Source organism: Coturnix japonica, chromosome 3, assembly GCF_001577835.2.
Source record: "Coturnix japonica isolate 7356 chromosome 3, Coturnix japonica 2.1, whole genome shotgun sequence".
NCBI classification, from domain to species: Eukaryota; Metazoa; Chordata; class Aves; order Galliformes; family Phasianidae; genus Coturnix; species Coturnix japonica.
In genome coordinates, this window is record NC_029518.1 from 88061230 (window position 1) to 88074332 (window position 13103).

The 13103-nt window shown below is 48.1% G+C and overlaps 3 protein-coding genes across 3 annotated transcripts in view; 1 reads left to right on the top strand and 2 right to left on the bottom strand.

The window, feature by feature from the left end:
• The window catches only part of RRM2 (ribonucleotide reductase regulatory subunit M2), a 5121-nt gene extending 1132 nt beyond the window's left edge, over positions 1–3989 (top strand). The window contains exons 4-10 of the mRNA XM_015859481.2: positions 123–239; positions 636–769; positions 1096–1190; positions 1791–1924; positions 2333–2437; positions 2565–2678; positions 3073–3989. Of these exons, the coding sequence (XP_015714967.1) occupies positions 123–239; positions 636–769; positions 1096–1190; positions 1791–1924; positions 2333–2437; positions 2565–2678; positions 3073–3225 (852 nt within the window). The 3' untranslated portion in view covers positions 3226–3989. The remainder of the gene's footprint in view (positions 1–122; positions 240–635; positions 770–1095; positions 1191–1790; positions 1925–2332; positions 2438–2564; positions 2679–3072) is intronic.
• A 1918-nt stretch (positions 3990–5907) lies between these two features.
• On the bottom strand, positions 5908–8665 carry LOC107312192. The gene is made up of 6 exons (XM_015859393.2): positions 8611–8665; positions 8235–8404; positions 7911–8062; positions 7272–7520; positions 6955–7071; positions 5908–6130 (listed from the first exon to the last, which is right to left on the bottom strand). The coding sequence occupies exons 1-6, from the start codon at positions 8663–8665 to the stop codon at positions 5908–5910; spliced, it is 966 nt and encodes a 321-aa protein (XP_015714879.2).
• Positions 8666–8827: 162 nt separating this feature from the next.
• On the bottom strand, positions 8828–12863 carry LOC116653180. The gene is made up of 5 exons (XM_032443657.1): positions 12719–12863; positions 11185–11293; positions 9758–10049; positions 9427–9552; positions 8828–9156 (listed from the first exon to the last, which is right to left on the bottom strand). The coding sequence occupies exons 1-5, from the start codon at positions 12861–12863 to the stop codon at positions 9016–9018; spliced, it is 813 nt and encodes a 270-aa protein (XP_032299548.1). The 3' UTR covers positions 8828–9015.
• Between the last annotated feature and the right edge of the window lie 240 nt (positions 12864–13103).

A 13103-nucleotide genomic window follows, 5' to 3' on the forward strand; every position in this document is an offset into this window, starting at 1 on the left:
TCCAACCCGGGTCATTCTGTGATTCTGTGAGGTGTCCCTCCGTTGCTCCCCTCGGCTGTGCTGCAGTGCAGGGTGGCCCTGGGGTGCTGGCTCACATCTCAGATGCCCTTACTTGTGTGTAGGTGGATCTGTCTAAAGATCTTCAGCACTGGGAGTCCCTGAAACCCGAGGAGAAGTACTTCATCTCTCACGTCCTCGCCTTCTTTGCTGCCAGCGATGGCATCGTGAATGAGAACTTGGTGAGTGTGGAAAGAGCCTGATGGGAGCATTGCTGCCCTTAGTAATGTGTTCAGCTTGCCTGGAGAGGTGGTGGGTGCCCCATCTCTGAGGACACCCGAGGTCAGTCTGGATGGGGCTCTGAGCACCTGATGGAGCTGTAGGTGTCCCTGCTTATTGCAGGGAGTTGACTAGATGGCCTTTGAGGGCCCTTTCCAACATAAATGATTCTATAGGTCTGTGTTGCGCAGCTATGAGGGGCTGCTACTGCTCTTCATGTTGCTGCTTGAAGCCCACACATCTGGAGCTGATCCGCAGAGTTCTCTGGGCTGAGCAGTAGTAATTGCAGGCAGCATTAATGCCTCTGACCTGCAGCTTGGTTGTAAGTGTGCTCACAAATACTCGTTTGTTTCCTCTAGGTGGAGCGGTTCAGTCAGGAAGTGCAAATCACAGAAGCACGTTGTTTCTATGGCTTCCAGATTGCCATGGAAAATATACATTCAGAAATGTACAGTCTTCTCATTGACACATACATTAAAGATTCTAAAGAGAGGTTGGTATTGCCTTGTCATGCACGGTTTGAAGCTCTTAATTGTTGGAATGTGTTGCCTACAAGTTACTGTGAAGCGAAAACTGGGTTTTAAACAAGATTTAAATAAAATACTGCTAAAAGTGCTGCTTAGGAGCAACCTCGGTCAAAAATATCTGCTTTTAAGTTGTGAGATCTCATTTGAGTGAAACTGAAACTGCTTTCCACTGAAACTAAGGGATGCAACTGTAAAAGACATGAGACAAATAAGAGTGTATGTATCTATGGCTATGAATGCTGAACTTCTTGTTGTCCTCATGCCTCATACTGACGAGTTCTCTGCTTTTCAGGGAATTCCTTTTTAATGCCATTGAAACATTACCATGTGTTAAGAAGAAGGCTGACTGGGCCCTACGCTGGATCGGGGACAAGAAAGCAACATACGGTGAGCACATCTATTGGAAGCAAAGTGGGATTCCTCTCCTAGCAGAACAGAGGAACCATTATTTCTCTAGACTTCACAGTTCACAGGGATTATCAGATGGATGAATAAATGCTCGTTAGCATAATTAACCAGAATGGTGCTGGCCATTCTCTACCAGAGGACTCTTAACTGTTGTAGGCTATGGCTCATCTACCCTATTGATTCTTGGTGCCTCACTTTGAAGGTGAGATGGAAGTGGTCATAATTTTATTAGTAATAAAGTATCCTTTGAGGCCAATGTCTCTCTTGATAGAGGGATAAACAGTGACTTCAGTTTGTTGCTAAAATGACTACTTTGTGCAGCCTTCAGAAAGAGGTGGTATTGATTGTTAACCTAGGGGAGGGATTCTTGCCTTCAGTTACTGTTACCATTTATCATGTTTTAAAGCTTCACTTGTTATCCAGTAGCCTTTACTATAATAGTTGTTGGGATAAGCTGTAGCACACTTCAGTAGAAGCTCCTTCATTCCTGTTTGGTGGACTGCTTGCTGCTCTTATCACAACTGAGTATTAATCCTGATAAGTTTTCATGGTTGATATCCATCTGTCTTCTTTTAATAGGAGAACGTGTAGTAGCATTTGCAGCAGTGGAAGGAATCTTCTTTTCTGGCTCTTTTGCATCCATTTTTTGGCTGAAGAAAAGAGGTTTAATGCCTGGACTCACTTTTTCTAATGAGCTCATCAGTAGAGATGAGGTAAGAATCAAGTTCCAGCAGTCAAGATGGTAATGTGCCATGTAGCTTGTTGGAGCCTCTATTCTACAGCAGGAATACATTTAGAAATGGGCAGTATGTAAAGCTCACTGAAGTGTGTAAATATGAAGCATTGTGGATCTTAGAGCAGCAAATGAATGAAAGCACCATTTAACTTAAGTAGCATCAAGTTTCTCACCAGCTCTTGCTCAGTGCTGTGGGAACATGTGCAGTTGGAATGGCCTGAATTCAAGTGTACATCTTCCTGGTTAGGCAGAGTTGTGTGTAGATACCAGTAGATACTAAGTACCATGATGGTGCTTAGACTGTAGGCTCTATATCTGTGCTGCTGGTTGGAGCGGTACTTTTAAATCTGTGTTCTTTAAAGAACTTCCTGATGTTTCTTTCAAGGGCTTGCACTGCGATTTTGCCTGCCTCATGTTCAAGCACTTGATACACAAACCGTCAGAGGAAAGAGTAAAGGAAATCATCATGAATGCAGTTCTCATAGAACAGGTAATTGTCTGCTCCTTGTTTGGGAGCTTGGTTACAATTAAGTGTAAAGCTGTTGGGTATAACATTACCCTAGGCAGCTCAGAACGAATGCCAGCTTCTGTACACAGTGTGCTTCTGTTATCTGCAGGAATTCTTGACGGAGGCACTGCCTGTTAAGTTGATTGGCATGAACTGCACTTTAATGAAACAATACATCGAGTTCGTAGCAGACCGGCTGATGTTGGAACTGGGATTTAGAAAGGTAAGGCTAATACACGGAATCTGTCATGAGGGAAAAGATCATATGAAGTTTAATTTCTTCCTGAAACCCTAATCCTAAAATGGCAGCAGCATTATTGATATAAACTCGGTTAGTAGTCCCACGGTTGGGAACTGTTTGGATAACCACAGAATAAGAAGCGAAAGGATGCTGATGAAAACCACATAAGAGTTGCTATGCTTCTCTCCACTGAATAATCTGCAGTTTAAAGATAGAAATGAGCATAGTAGGAAAGGTTTGGGACCAAGATTGCTTTACTCAGCTAGTTAGCTCACCATTGGCATCATTGTACACCTCTTTACTGATTCTTTTAATGTTTTCTTGTATCAAAGATTAGAGAATCCCTAGTGACCATAGTATTGCCTTTGCGTTTCAGATATACAAGGTGGAGAATCCTTTTGATTTCATGGAGAACATCTCTCTGGAAGGCAAGACCAATTTCTTTGAGAAGCGAGTAGGTGAATATCAGAGGATGGGAGTCATGTCGAAGCCCACCGACAACTCCTTCACCCTGGATGCAGAGTTTTAAAGGGACTGAGGCACGAGTTAGTGTGTGTACGCTCCCCTCTTTGCAAGGAAGTGTTGAGCATATTGAGCCAGCGTGCCTTGACTTTTTGCGTTCAAGTCCCACTCTTGAGAAGTGTGGTGATACTGGTACTTCTAAGGAGAAGGAGGCTAGTGTAGCTCTGACAGCAAGATCCCTTTTTATTAGGTTTTGCCAAAGGTGTTGATTCTTAGAATGCTTAGGTAAAACGTTACTCATCTTTTATGAAATGTGGGCATCAGCCTTCTGCTACATGGGGGGTAATGGGCAGCTTAACCACTAGCTCTGCATAAGGAAGCAGTTGAGGATTTCTGCTCTTAAACTTAATGGATCCCCTGGAGGCAACAGCTTGGCATCACTGCTTTCTAGGCAGGTTTTTAAGTTTACTTTTTTAACTATTATTTTAATAGTTTGTACATAAACCGGGCACTTTATTTTTTCAAAATAAAGAACTGTCTTGTAATACTCTAATGGGTAAAATGCAAGTCTAAGGCTTCAGAGTTCTGAAGCTATAAATGTCGTGACTTGTGCTTCTCCTGGTGTGTAAGATAAATGAATGGTGCTGCAAAACAGTGATATTTAAGTGTGTTGAAGAACATAAAGGAACTTGGCATGGCAGGTGAACAAATGGATAAGCATTGATAACTCTGTGCATTGGAAATAACATACCACTGGCTTGTGGGCTTTGCTTTTTTTTGATGTCTGGGAACGTTATTTTATTTAGTAATAAAGAGCTGGTTCCATTTGAAGCTGTGCTGCTGGCTTCAGTGCTCCAGTGAGCAAAGATGTGTGTTTATTTCCTTGTGCACTGTGCTGTGCTAATGCTGTGTGGAATGTGGAGGAGTTTCCTATGGTCTCAGGTTGAGTTGTGAACGAGATGCAGTGAAGCCATGTTAATTCTTGGTGAGACTGAAAGTCACTGAAGTAAAGATTTCCACGATTGGCACCTTAGTAACAAGATGTGCCCTCCAAGCTGCCTTCCTTATACCTGTTTGGTTGGTGCTTTACAGAACTAGTTCAAAGCATCAGAACTCATGGTGTTATTTAGAGCATGAGACTAACAAGAGGTGAATGAGAAGTTTAGCTGTGTTAATAGTTATCTTTTTCCCAATTGATTCTTATGTACTGAGAGGATCACTAGATGGAAATGATTGGGATGGAAGTCAAATCATTAATTTGTCCTCCCCTAATTCAGGAGACAAGAAGTAGAACCGAGTTTTCAACATACTATCAGGGCAACTTGAAATTGATGGAAGGCCAAGTAAGCTTCTTGTTATGGCAGGTAGGAGGAGTCTTTTAGCTAAGTGTGCTTATAGGGTAATAGATACCATAGACAAAATCATAGGATCATGGATGTATCAGAGATGGATAGATAGGAATTAGTAAAAATGGATTCTGAAATTTATACAGGAGCGGAGTTTGAAGAACTGGTAGAGATTTGAAGTGGTGAAAGTGCTGCTTTCTTTATACCCATCTGAATGAGAACAGCTGTCAGCTGGGGGTTCTTGTGCAGTAATTGCTGCGAGTGGAAGGTGGTAAGGCTAGGAGAGGAAAAACAAAGTGATAAGTGAAAGTGGTTGTGCCTGGTGCCGTGCTCTGCCTGTCAGTTAATGTACGCAGAACTGATCCCTAACTATTCCCCAGTGTGTTGTACTGCTGTTAAAACTAACAGCTTTTAATAGCACCAGGTGGAGGTGCTATTACAATGGAGGAATGGTTACTTTGAGCATCATTTCTCTTGTTAACTTTATTTCCTATTGTGACTAATGGGGAAAAGCATGGCTCCAGGTAAGAAAACTCTTTAATTGGTGCTTTTTTTTTCCCTTTTGAATTACATGTTAGACTTAAATTCTTAAGCAACACTGAAGAGTAAGGGTAGCAACCCCTTTTGACTTGTCCTCAGGAAGCAGCTGCAACATCACAATGTAACGACAAAGAAAATCCCCAGATCTCTCAAATTTCCTGGAGTGATTACAGCAATTTGTGCCCAGAAGAGGTCAGAGAACAGTTTCTGCTGCTCATGACTGCAGCAGGGCACAGCCAGCCTGCGGATCTGAAGGAATACTCACCATCTGGTGCAATCCCCAAAGGGTAACCACTTCCTCTACACCAATGACAAGTCAAACTTTGCCTGGCGGAAAGCAGTAAATGAGCAAAGTTCTTCTATCAAAGCCTACTTCTCAGTCAGGACCGGCTCCTTTTATTTTAAGCTGTTGATGACATCTTAGCACTCTGGCCTCTTTTTGTGCCTAATTAATTGTAAGAAGTAAATGCTTCCGTCAGAAGGGATTTGAGAGATAAGAGTTGAGTCTCATGCCCTGTTTGCTGATGGAAAGCTATTGTTTTTTGTTAGGGATTTGCCCATGGGAGGGAGTGTTTCTGATATCCTATATCAGACAGTTCCTTGATTTCTGTAGAAAAACAGCCTTCACGTGCAGAATGGCCAAAGATTAAGCTAACATAAAATGTGTGGTAGGTCTTTGTGCCATGGACATTGATTTTTAAGAGCTTTTTCTGTTTTGTCTTCAAAATAATGATGGCATTGCTCCTGCCTGAGCTTGCGGAGTAGCTGGGGAATGACTTTATCCCTTTGGAGTGTACTGTGTACTTGACAGTCCCCTGCCTTCACATCTCCCACCAGTCCTTCACTATTAGTGAAGAGCAGGTCTAGCAGGGCACCACCCCTAGTAGGCTCTTGTACCACCTGCATAAGGATGCATCTTCCACACACTCCAGAAACCTCTTGGACTGCTTCCTCTGCACCATATTATATTCCCAGCCTATATCAGGGAAGTTGAAGTCTCCCATGAGAATGAGTGCTGGTGAATGTGCAGCTTCTGCCAGCTGCTCATAGAATGCCTCATCCATCTCTTCATCCTGATTAGGCGGTCTATAACAGACCCCCACCAAGATGTCACCCCTGCAGGCCTTTCCCCTGATCCTTACCCACAGACACTCCACTTTATCATTCCCAACCCCAAGCTCTTCAACTTCAAAATAGTCCTTAATAGAAAGGGCTACATCACCACCCTTCCTTCCTTGTCCATCCCTTCTGAAGAGCTTGTAACCATCCATCACAGCACTCCAGTCATGGGAGTGGTCCCACCTTGGAATGCTTGCTCTCTCCTTGGTTCTTGTGCACGGGGACACTAACACCAATTCAGTTCAAAGGAGAAATTTCCTCCAGTGACTCTTGTCCCCATGCCTTCCTTCATCTTCCATTATTTTGTTGTTGCGTTGCTGTTATTAGTAGTATTAGAAACAGTATTATTGTTGTTATTGAAGAGTCAAATGTCATCAAAGAAAGTTTGCAGAATCCTTTCTAATCCGGTTTTGAATTGCAAACTCAAAAGCAAAGATCTTGAATTCTGGATTCCTGGCTCTCCAAGACATAGGCAAAGAAAATGTGTTTTTTTGTCTTTTTCCACATGACACTTATGCCCAGGCACACAGCACTATAAGCAAGCAGGAGCTTTGCTGCCCAGCATTCCGGCTTTGCAAAAGCTAGAATAAACCATAACTTTTCTGCTTGCTTGTTCAAGTTCCAAGAACTCATATGAGGAGTTCCAATTAAGTCAGGGAAATTATGATCAGTTCTGCATCTGTGTGCATACGTGCTGCTCTCTAGTGGTCACGGGCAGACGTCTTCTCCAGATCTTCCTTCCAAAGGCTTTCAATTGTGCTTTTCAATTTAATCAGTCGCTAACTACAGACCCAGTTCTAACCAGCTTGGTTCCTGTTCTTTCTTCCAAGATGTCTGTGCTCCAAGGCTCCTGCTGTTGTTCAGGGGGTCTGTCTTGCATGACAGGAACACATGTCCCAGCAACGTTGCTGTACAAGAATTATCTTTCAGATGCAGGACCAGCGGAAAAGTGCTGGGAGCCTTCTCCGTGCTGGTGCCGCCTTCTGCCTTTGGTGTCTCAGCTTCTGGATGGTCTCAGATGCCACAGAACGGCTGCTCTGGATCTCAGGGCAGGGCACTGGGGAGACATAGCCTGGCCTGAGGTAGCAGTGCCTTTGGAGGGCCCCACCATCCCTCTGCGCCCAGGCCTATGCAGGATGGCAGGGGGAGGCAGGGAGCTGGGGAGAGAGTGCCCTGAAGGAGAGCACGGTGCCTTGTCCAGTAACTCACAGTCAAGCGAAGGAGGCCCAACTCCTCTGTGCTGATGCTCAATATCTCACACAGCTGTTGGTCCTGTAGAACACTGCTGAGCTCATCCCAGATCCGCTTGGATGCTTCCAGCAGGGTCAGCACACTCTTCAGTATGTCCAGGGTAGTGCTATAAACAGAGAGCAATGCTGTGTCAGCAGGGCTGCCTTAGCCACAGCACCATGGCTCAGGCTGGTCCACTAGGCCTCAGGCTTTGCTGCGGCCCTGGCCCTGCTGCCCCGAATGCTTTTGGAGGCCTGGGGGCCCGGCCTGGGCAAACAGGAGGGGCTGAGATGGCCTTCCCGAGGGGCAGGGCAGGAGCCTGATGGGGGGCTCTGGGCTGCCATGGTTGGTATTGGCTGCTGCAGCCCTGAGCGGCCCACCAGCACTGGAAAGCACAGTGGGATGGAGGGCCTGCTCCTCGGGATGTCCTGCAGCTTTCCTTGGCTCTGGCAGCCAGACCATTTCTGAGCCCTGCTCTTCACATGGAACAAACGTGTGGGGCTGTCTGGGCTGATACCTGTCATTCTGTGGGAGGTCGGTCAACACACTCCTCAGCACATCCCTGGGAAACTGGACGGTCAGCACATCCAGCACTGAGAGCAGGATCTGCTGAACTGATGTGCTCTGGATCTTCAGGTTGGCGTGGATGAATCCCAGAATCTCTGGCACCTGTTGTGAGAACACAGGGAGACTGCTGCTGCCACTGGACTGCAGCCATTTGCCTCCCAGGCTGTGTTATTACTGCCCTTCCCACAGCTCTTTGCTGCCTTCAAATGGCTTCAGTTCCCAAGAGCTGTGGCGGGCAGGGTAGGGCATGACAATCCAGCCTCACTCTGCTTACATCCATCAGCCAGGTGCCAGGGTTTCTCCGAAGCACATCCAGCATAGTCTCAGCCCACTTCTTCTCATCAAAACCATAGTCCCCAATGATCTTCTCCAGGGTTACAAGGGCAATGTCTGTCCTCTGAGAAGGGGCAAGGTTTTTTCCAAGGGGCTGCAGTAAGAAGGAACCTGAAAGAGTCTTTCAGGGTTCCCTTTCATACCCAGGAGACTGCTGTGAACCCCTCTGGCTGCCAAGGAAGGATACCCACAGATCTGTGCACAGGGGCACCCTGCAAGGCTGCTGCACTCAGACCAGGCTACAACACAGGGTGTTTGCCAAGCCCAAGGCAAGAGTGAGAGGGGTGAGGGCAAGCAAGGCTTCTCCCTTGTCCCACAAACATCTTTATAGATCTCTGGACACAAGTAATCCAAGCAGCAGCCCAGAGGCATGGGGTCAATCAGTAGATTGCCCAGTACATACGTTGTTGTAGAGGCAAATGTTCAGGTCCCTGGTTGGAGGAACGCAGAAGATGACACTGCAGCACACGTTGAAGAGATGTAATATTTCTTCCTCCGAAATTGCCTTCACTTCGCTGCAAATAGAGAGACACAGATGCTAGGAGCAGTTCCTTGATGCTGAGGCAGGGGTGGAACAGGTCCTCCCCTGGGCAAGGCTCCCTGAGAGGGATGGGGAGCCCTGCCAGGAGGTGCCTCCTCCCCTACGGGGCTGCTCTGGGTCAGAGGACAGTCCTGATGTCACCAGCTTTGGGGCGAGGGCCAAGACTTAGTGGGGAGCTGCATCAGGGCCACCAGGATGGTGCCCGGGGGATGTGCTGGCAAAAGCAGGGGCTGGGCAGGTACCTCAAGGCAGCAATGGTGTTCATGCAGCAGTATCTCAGGCCGGTGCTCAGCTGCTCCATGGGCTCCTCACACAACAGAACCTGCAAAGCACAATCAGGATGGCACCTGGCAGCTGCCAGCACCCAGCAACAGCAAACCTGCCACCGGCCGCTAGGGCCTGAGTCGCCCCAGTGGCCCTTGACAAACACTGGCACACTGGTGCTGCTGTCCACCTCCACTGCTGAGCTCTCAGCAGCACCTGGAGTCCCATCTGGGGCACTTGGGTGTCTGTGCATCATTTCCCTGCCTCCCTCTCCCCCTGTCCTGTCCTTCTCACAGGGTGCAGCTACCTGGGTGCCATGTCCCCTCACCTCAATCTTCTTGCACTGATTTTTCAGCAAGCAGAAGATATCATGGCTCAGTGTGAGGCCCTCCTGTCCAGCGGTGCTGCACAGTATGCAAATGCTGTTGAGGAACTGCAGCTTCTGCACCAGATCCTGGCAAGCACACAGAGACCGAGGAGTGTGAGTGGGGACAGCCATGGCCAGGGGGACCAGGCGTTGTGGGGTGTGGAGCAGCACAGGACAGCTGCAGGACAGCAGCAGCTCTGCCCGGCCAGCAGCCCTCCTGCAGCCTGAAGGCAGAGCCAGAGGGACCGTCTGGAGATGCAGGTATAGCCACGATGGAGATGGCTGCTCTTACCATTTCCTTGCTGATGCTGTTGGCTTGGATGAAATCCACTGCCTCCTGTTCCACATCAGACAGAGGCAGCAATTCAGCATCTGACCAAGGAGAGAGAGCAGTGCTATAGAGGGGCCAAAGGCAGGCGGGAGCAGAGGAAGGAGCTCTGCCCTCTCCGGCCCTGGGCTCGCTCCCCTGGCACAGTCTGCCCGTGCCTGTCAGGACAAGGGGCCCTGGTGTCGAGCAGGGGGCACTCGCTGCCCCAGCCCTGCCCACCCCGCTGGGGACCCTCACCAGCACGGAGTAGGATGACCTCAGTCACTTCGTAGGGCTCCGGTGGAGATTTTCTCTCCTGGGGAGCCCCACTCTCCTCCCAGGCCATGCTGGAGCAGCTGGGGGGGTCTCTCCTCCATCCTGTGAGATGAAGGCTAAGGATGGGAAGGTAGCAGCCACGGGGCTGCCAGGGGTAAAGGGAAACGATGTGGGCTGCGCTTGGGAGCTCCTCGCCAAACCCAACACTCCTGCCCTGTCACCTTGCTGTCCTAACGGACACTGCAGGCCGCCTGCTGTCGACCAGCTATGCCTGGGTGTCACGAGGACCAATCACAAAGGGCTGCCCTGCCCGGGCAGGGCTGGTTCCAGAGCCCGGTTGAAATGGCGCAGACCAAACTCCTCAGCGGGAGGGATGCGTGTGCCTGCTTACCCAGATAGCTTTGGAAGTGGGCCTGAGAGCAGCCGGACTGCTCACTCTGAGAGAAAAAGTTCCTTCTTATGTCCAGTCTAAACCTCATCTGATACAACTTGTGGCCATTTCCTCGGGTCCTGTTTGTTGCCTGGCAGAAGAGGCCAAGCCCCTCCTCACCCCAACCTCCCTTCAGGAAGTTGTAAAGTGCAATAAGGTCTCCCCTGAGCCTCCTGCAGGCCACACTATTTCTTATACAGGCCAGGATGCCATTGGCTGCCTTGGCCACCTGGGTACACTGATGGCTCATGTTCAGCTGAGCATCGACCAACACCCCCAGGTCCCTTTCCTCTTCACAGTCATCCAGCCACTCTGCCCCAAGCCTATAGTGCTGCATGGGGTTATTGTGGCCAAAGTGCAGGACCCGGCACTTGGCCTTGTTGAACCTCATCCCAGAGATTCAGCCTATGCAGATCCCTCTAAAGGGTCTTCCTGCCCTCAGGCAGATCAACACCACCTCCCGACTTGGTGTCATCTGCAAACTTACTTAGCATGCTCTCAATTCCCTCATCCAGGTCATCAATGAAGGTGTAAAACAAGATGGGCCCTACAACCGACCCCTGGGGGACACAACTTGTAACGGGTCGCCAGCTGGACACAACTCCATAAACCACTACCCTCTGGGCATGACCCTCCAGCTGGTTCCTTACCCAAAGAAGGATATACCTGTGTAGGCCATGGGCAGCCAGCTTCCTCAGGAGGATACTGTGAGAGACTGTCAAAGGCCTTGCTGTAGCCCAGGTAGACTACATCAACTGCCTTACCCTCATCTACCAGCCTGGTCACCCAGGTGACATCTTCAGCAGTGACTTTTTCTTCTCAGAAAGGGTAGTCAGGCATTGGAATGCACTGCCCAGGGAGGTGGTGGAGTCATCGACCATGGGAGTGTTCAAGAAACGTTTGGATGTGGTGTTGAGGAATATGATTTATCCGGGAAGTATTGGTAATAGTTGGACTAGATGATTTTCTAGGTCTTTTCCAACCTTGATAATTCTGTGATTCTGTGATCCTCAAACAAGGCGGTGTTCACTGGGCTCTTAGTTAAATGGAAGGTAGGTATAGGACAGGATAAAGCAAGAACACCTGCAGTTCTCAATCCCACATTTGAGCATCATCTGGGAAATATCTGCTACTGTCACTCAGAGTGAGCAGCAAACCCAGGGCACTGCTGGCCACCAGAGCTGTCCGACTCTGGATCTCAGCTTGTATAATCATCACTATGTGCTTCTGAATCTACAGGAGAGAGATGCTCTGTGAGAGAGGGCTGCACAAGGCAGAAGAAAGGGCTGGGTCAGAATCTCCCCCTGCTGTGGATGCTTATATTCTGAGAGCAGAAATTCTGAGATGCATCAAGGGAGAATGAATTTAAAATGAATACCTTTTCTTCCCCCTGCTGTTATTCGCTGCTTTGAGATTTCAAATATCAAGAGATAAATACCTTAATGGAATAGCTTTCTAATTATTCCTTGTAACCAAAGCCTTCTTCTGCTCCTTCCCTTGTTGTACTGCATAGTGCTGCTCATCCCACAGGCAGCACTGCTTTGTTTGGCAGTGAATCACGGGGAGGTGCTGATGCCATGGAGCACTTGGCTGATGCTGAACACCTGCATGCAGTTTTTCTCATGACCACGGAATGAAGAGTCTTGTGTTGGATACACATTTGTTGGATACCCCCTGATGTTTCTCAGACAGGGAGTGAAGCAATCCAGGCCAGTTCCTGCTGTTAGTTATCAGTAAGTCGTGCTTCCAAGTTTTGGCTTGAAATGAGAGATTGCAGTTCTTGTGTATCGGCAGCTTGGGGGTGCTGAGCTTCCAAAAAAAACCCAAACCTTCTGAGTTGTTCCCGTTCTTGGGTCTAGGGGGTGCTGCTGCTCCTGTTACACCCTTCAGAACGGTCAAGAGCTGCTGGTAAAGTCTAGGATGGCCCTTTTGGTCTTTACTTCCTTCAGTGTAGTGTGCTACACACGTTTTCCCCCTAGAAGCTCATTGTAGTAACCACTCCAGCTGGTGTTTAGAAGCTCATTGTAGTAACCACTCCAGCTGGAGTTATCAGATGAATTACTGGGTAGTGAAGTCTGCTAAGGGAATTGATTAAAGGCTGAACTCTCACTGAGAGAAGAGGGCTTGGGCTGTTTCTTGTGACTATCTCACTCCCTCTGTGCTGTTTTATGTAACGTTTATGTTTTCTGTTATCCAGGAGCTTTCAGTACGTGTATTTGTGTCAGTGCTTCAGAACTCACCTTCATCCTCCCACCCCGAATCACTGCTCTGCAAGACGCTGACATGTGTTTTCCATATCAAGACACAACTAAACAGCAGGCTCAGGTTGCCACGCACATTAGTTTTAGCTGGGTTCTGTGCATCGTACTGACAGCCAGATTCCATTGCACCTCTCCTGGTATTTAATTAAATGATTTATCTCCTCTGTGAATTTGCTTGCAAAGTAGTTCAGGGCAGGGAGCCGTCATTAGGTAACTTCAGCAGCGCTGTTCTTAGGCAGTGAGCTAGAGATGGGCACAGCACAACAGAGATGCTGGCAAAGCCAAGTGTTCTTATTTGCAGATGACTTGGCTGTAAATTTCTGTGATGCCACTTAAATGTGATCTCAGCTATAAGGAGGGCAAA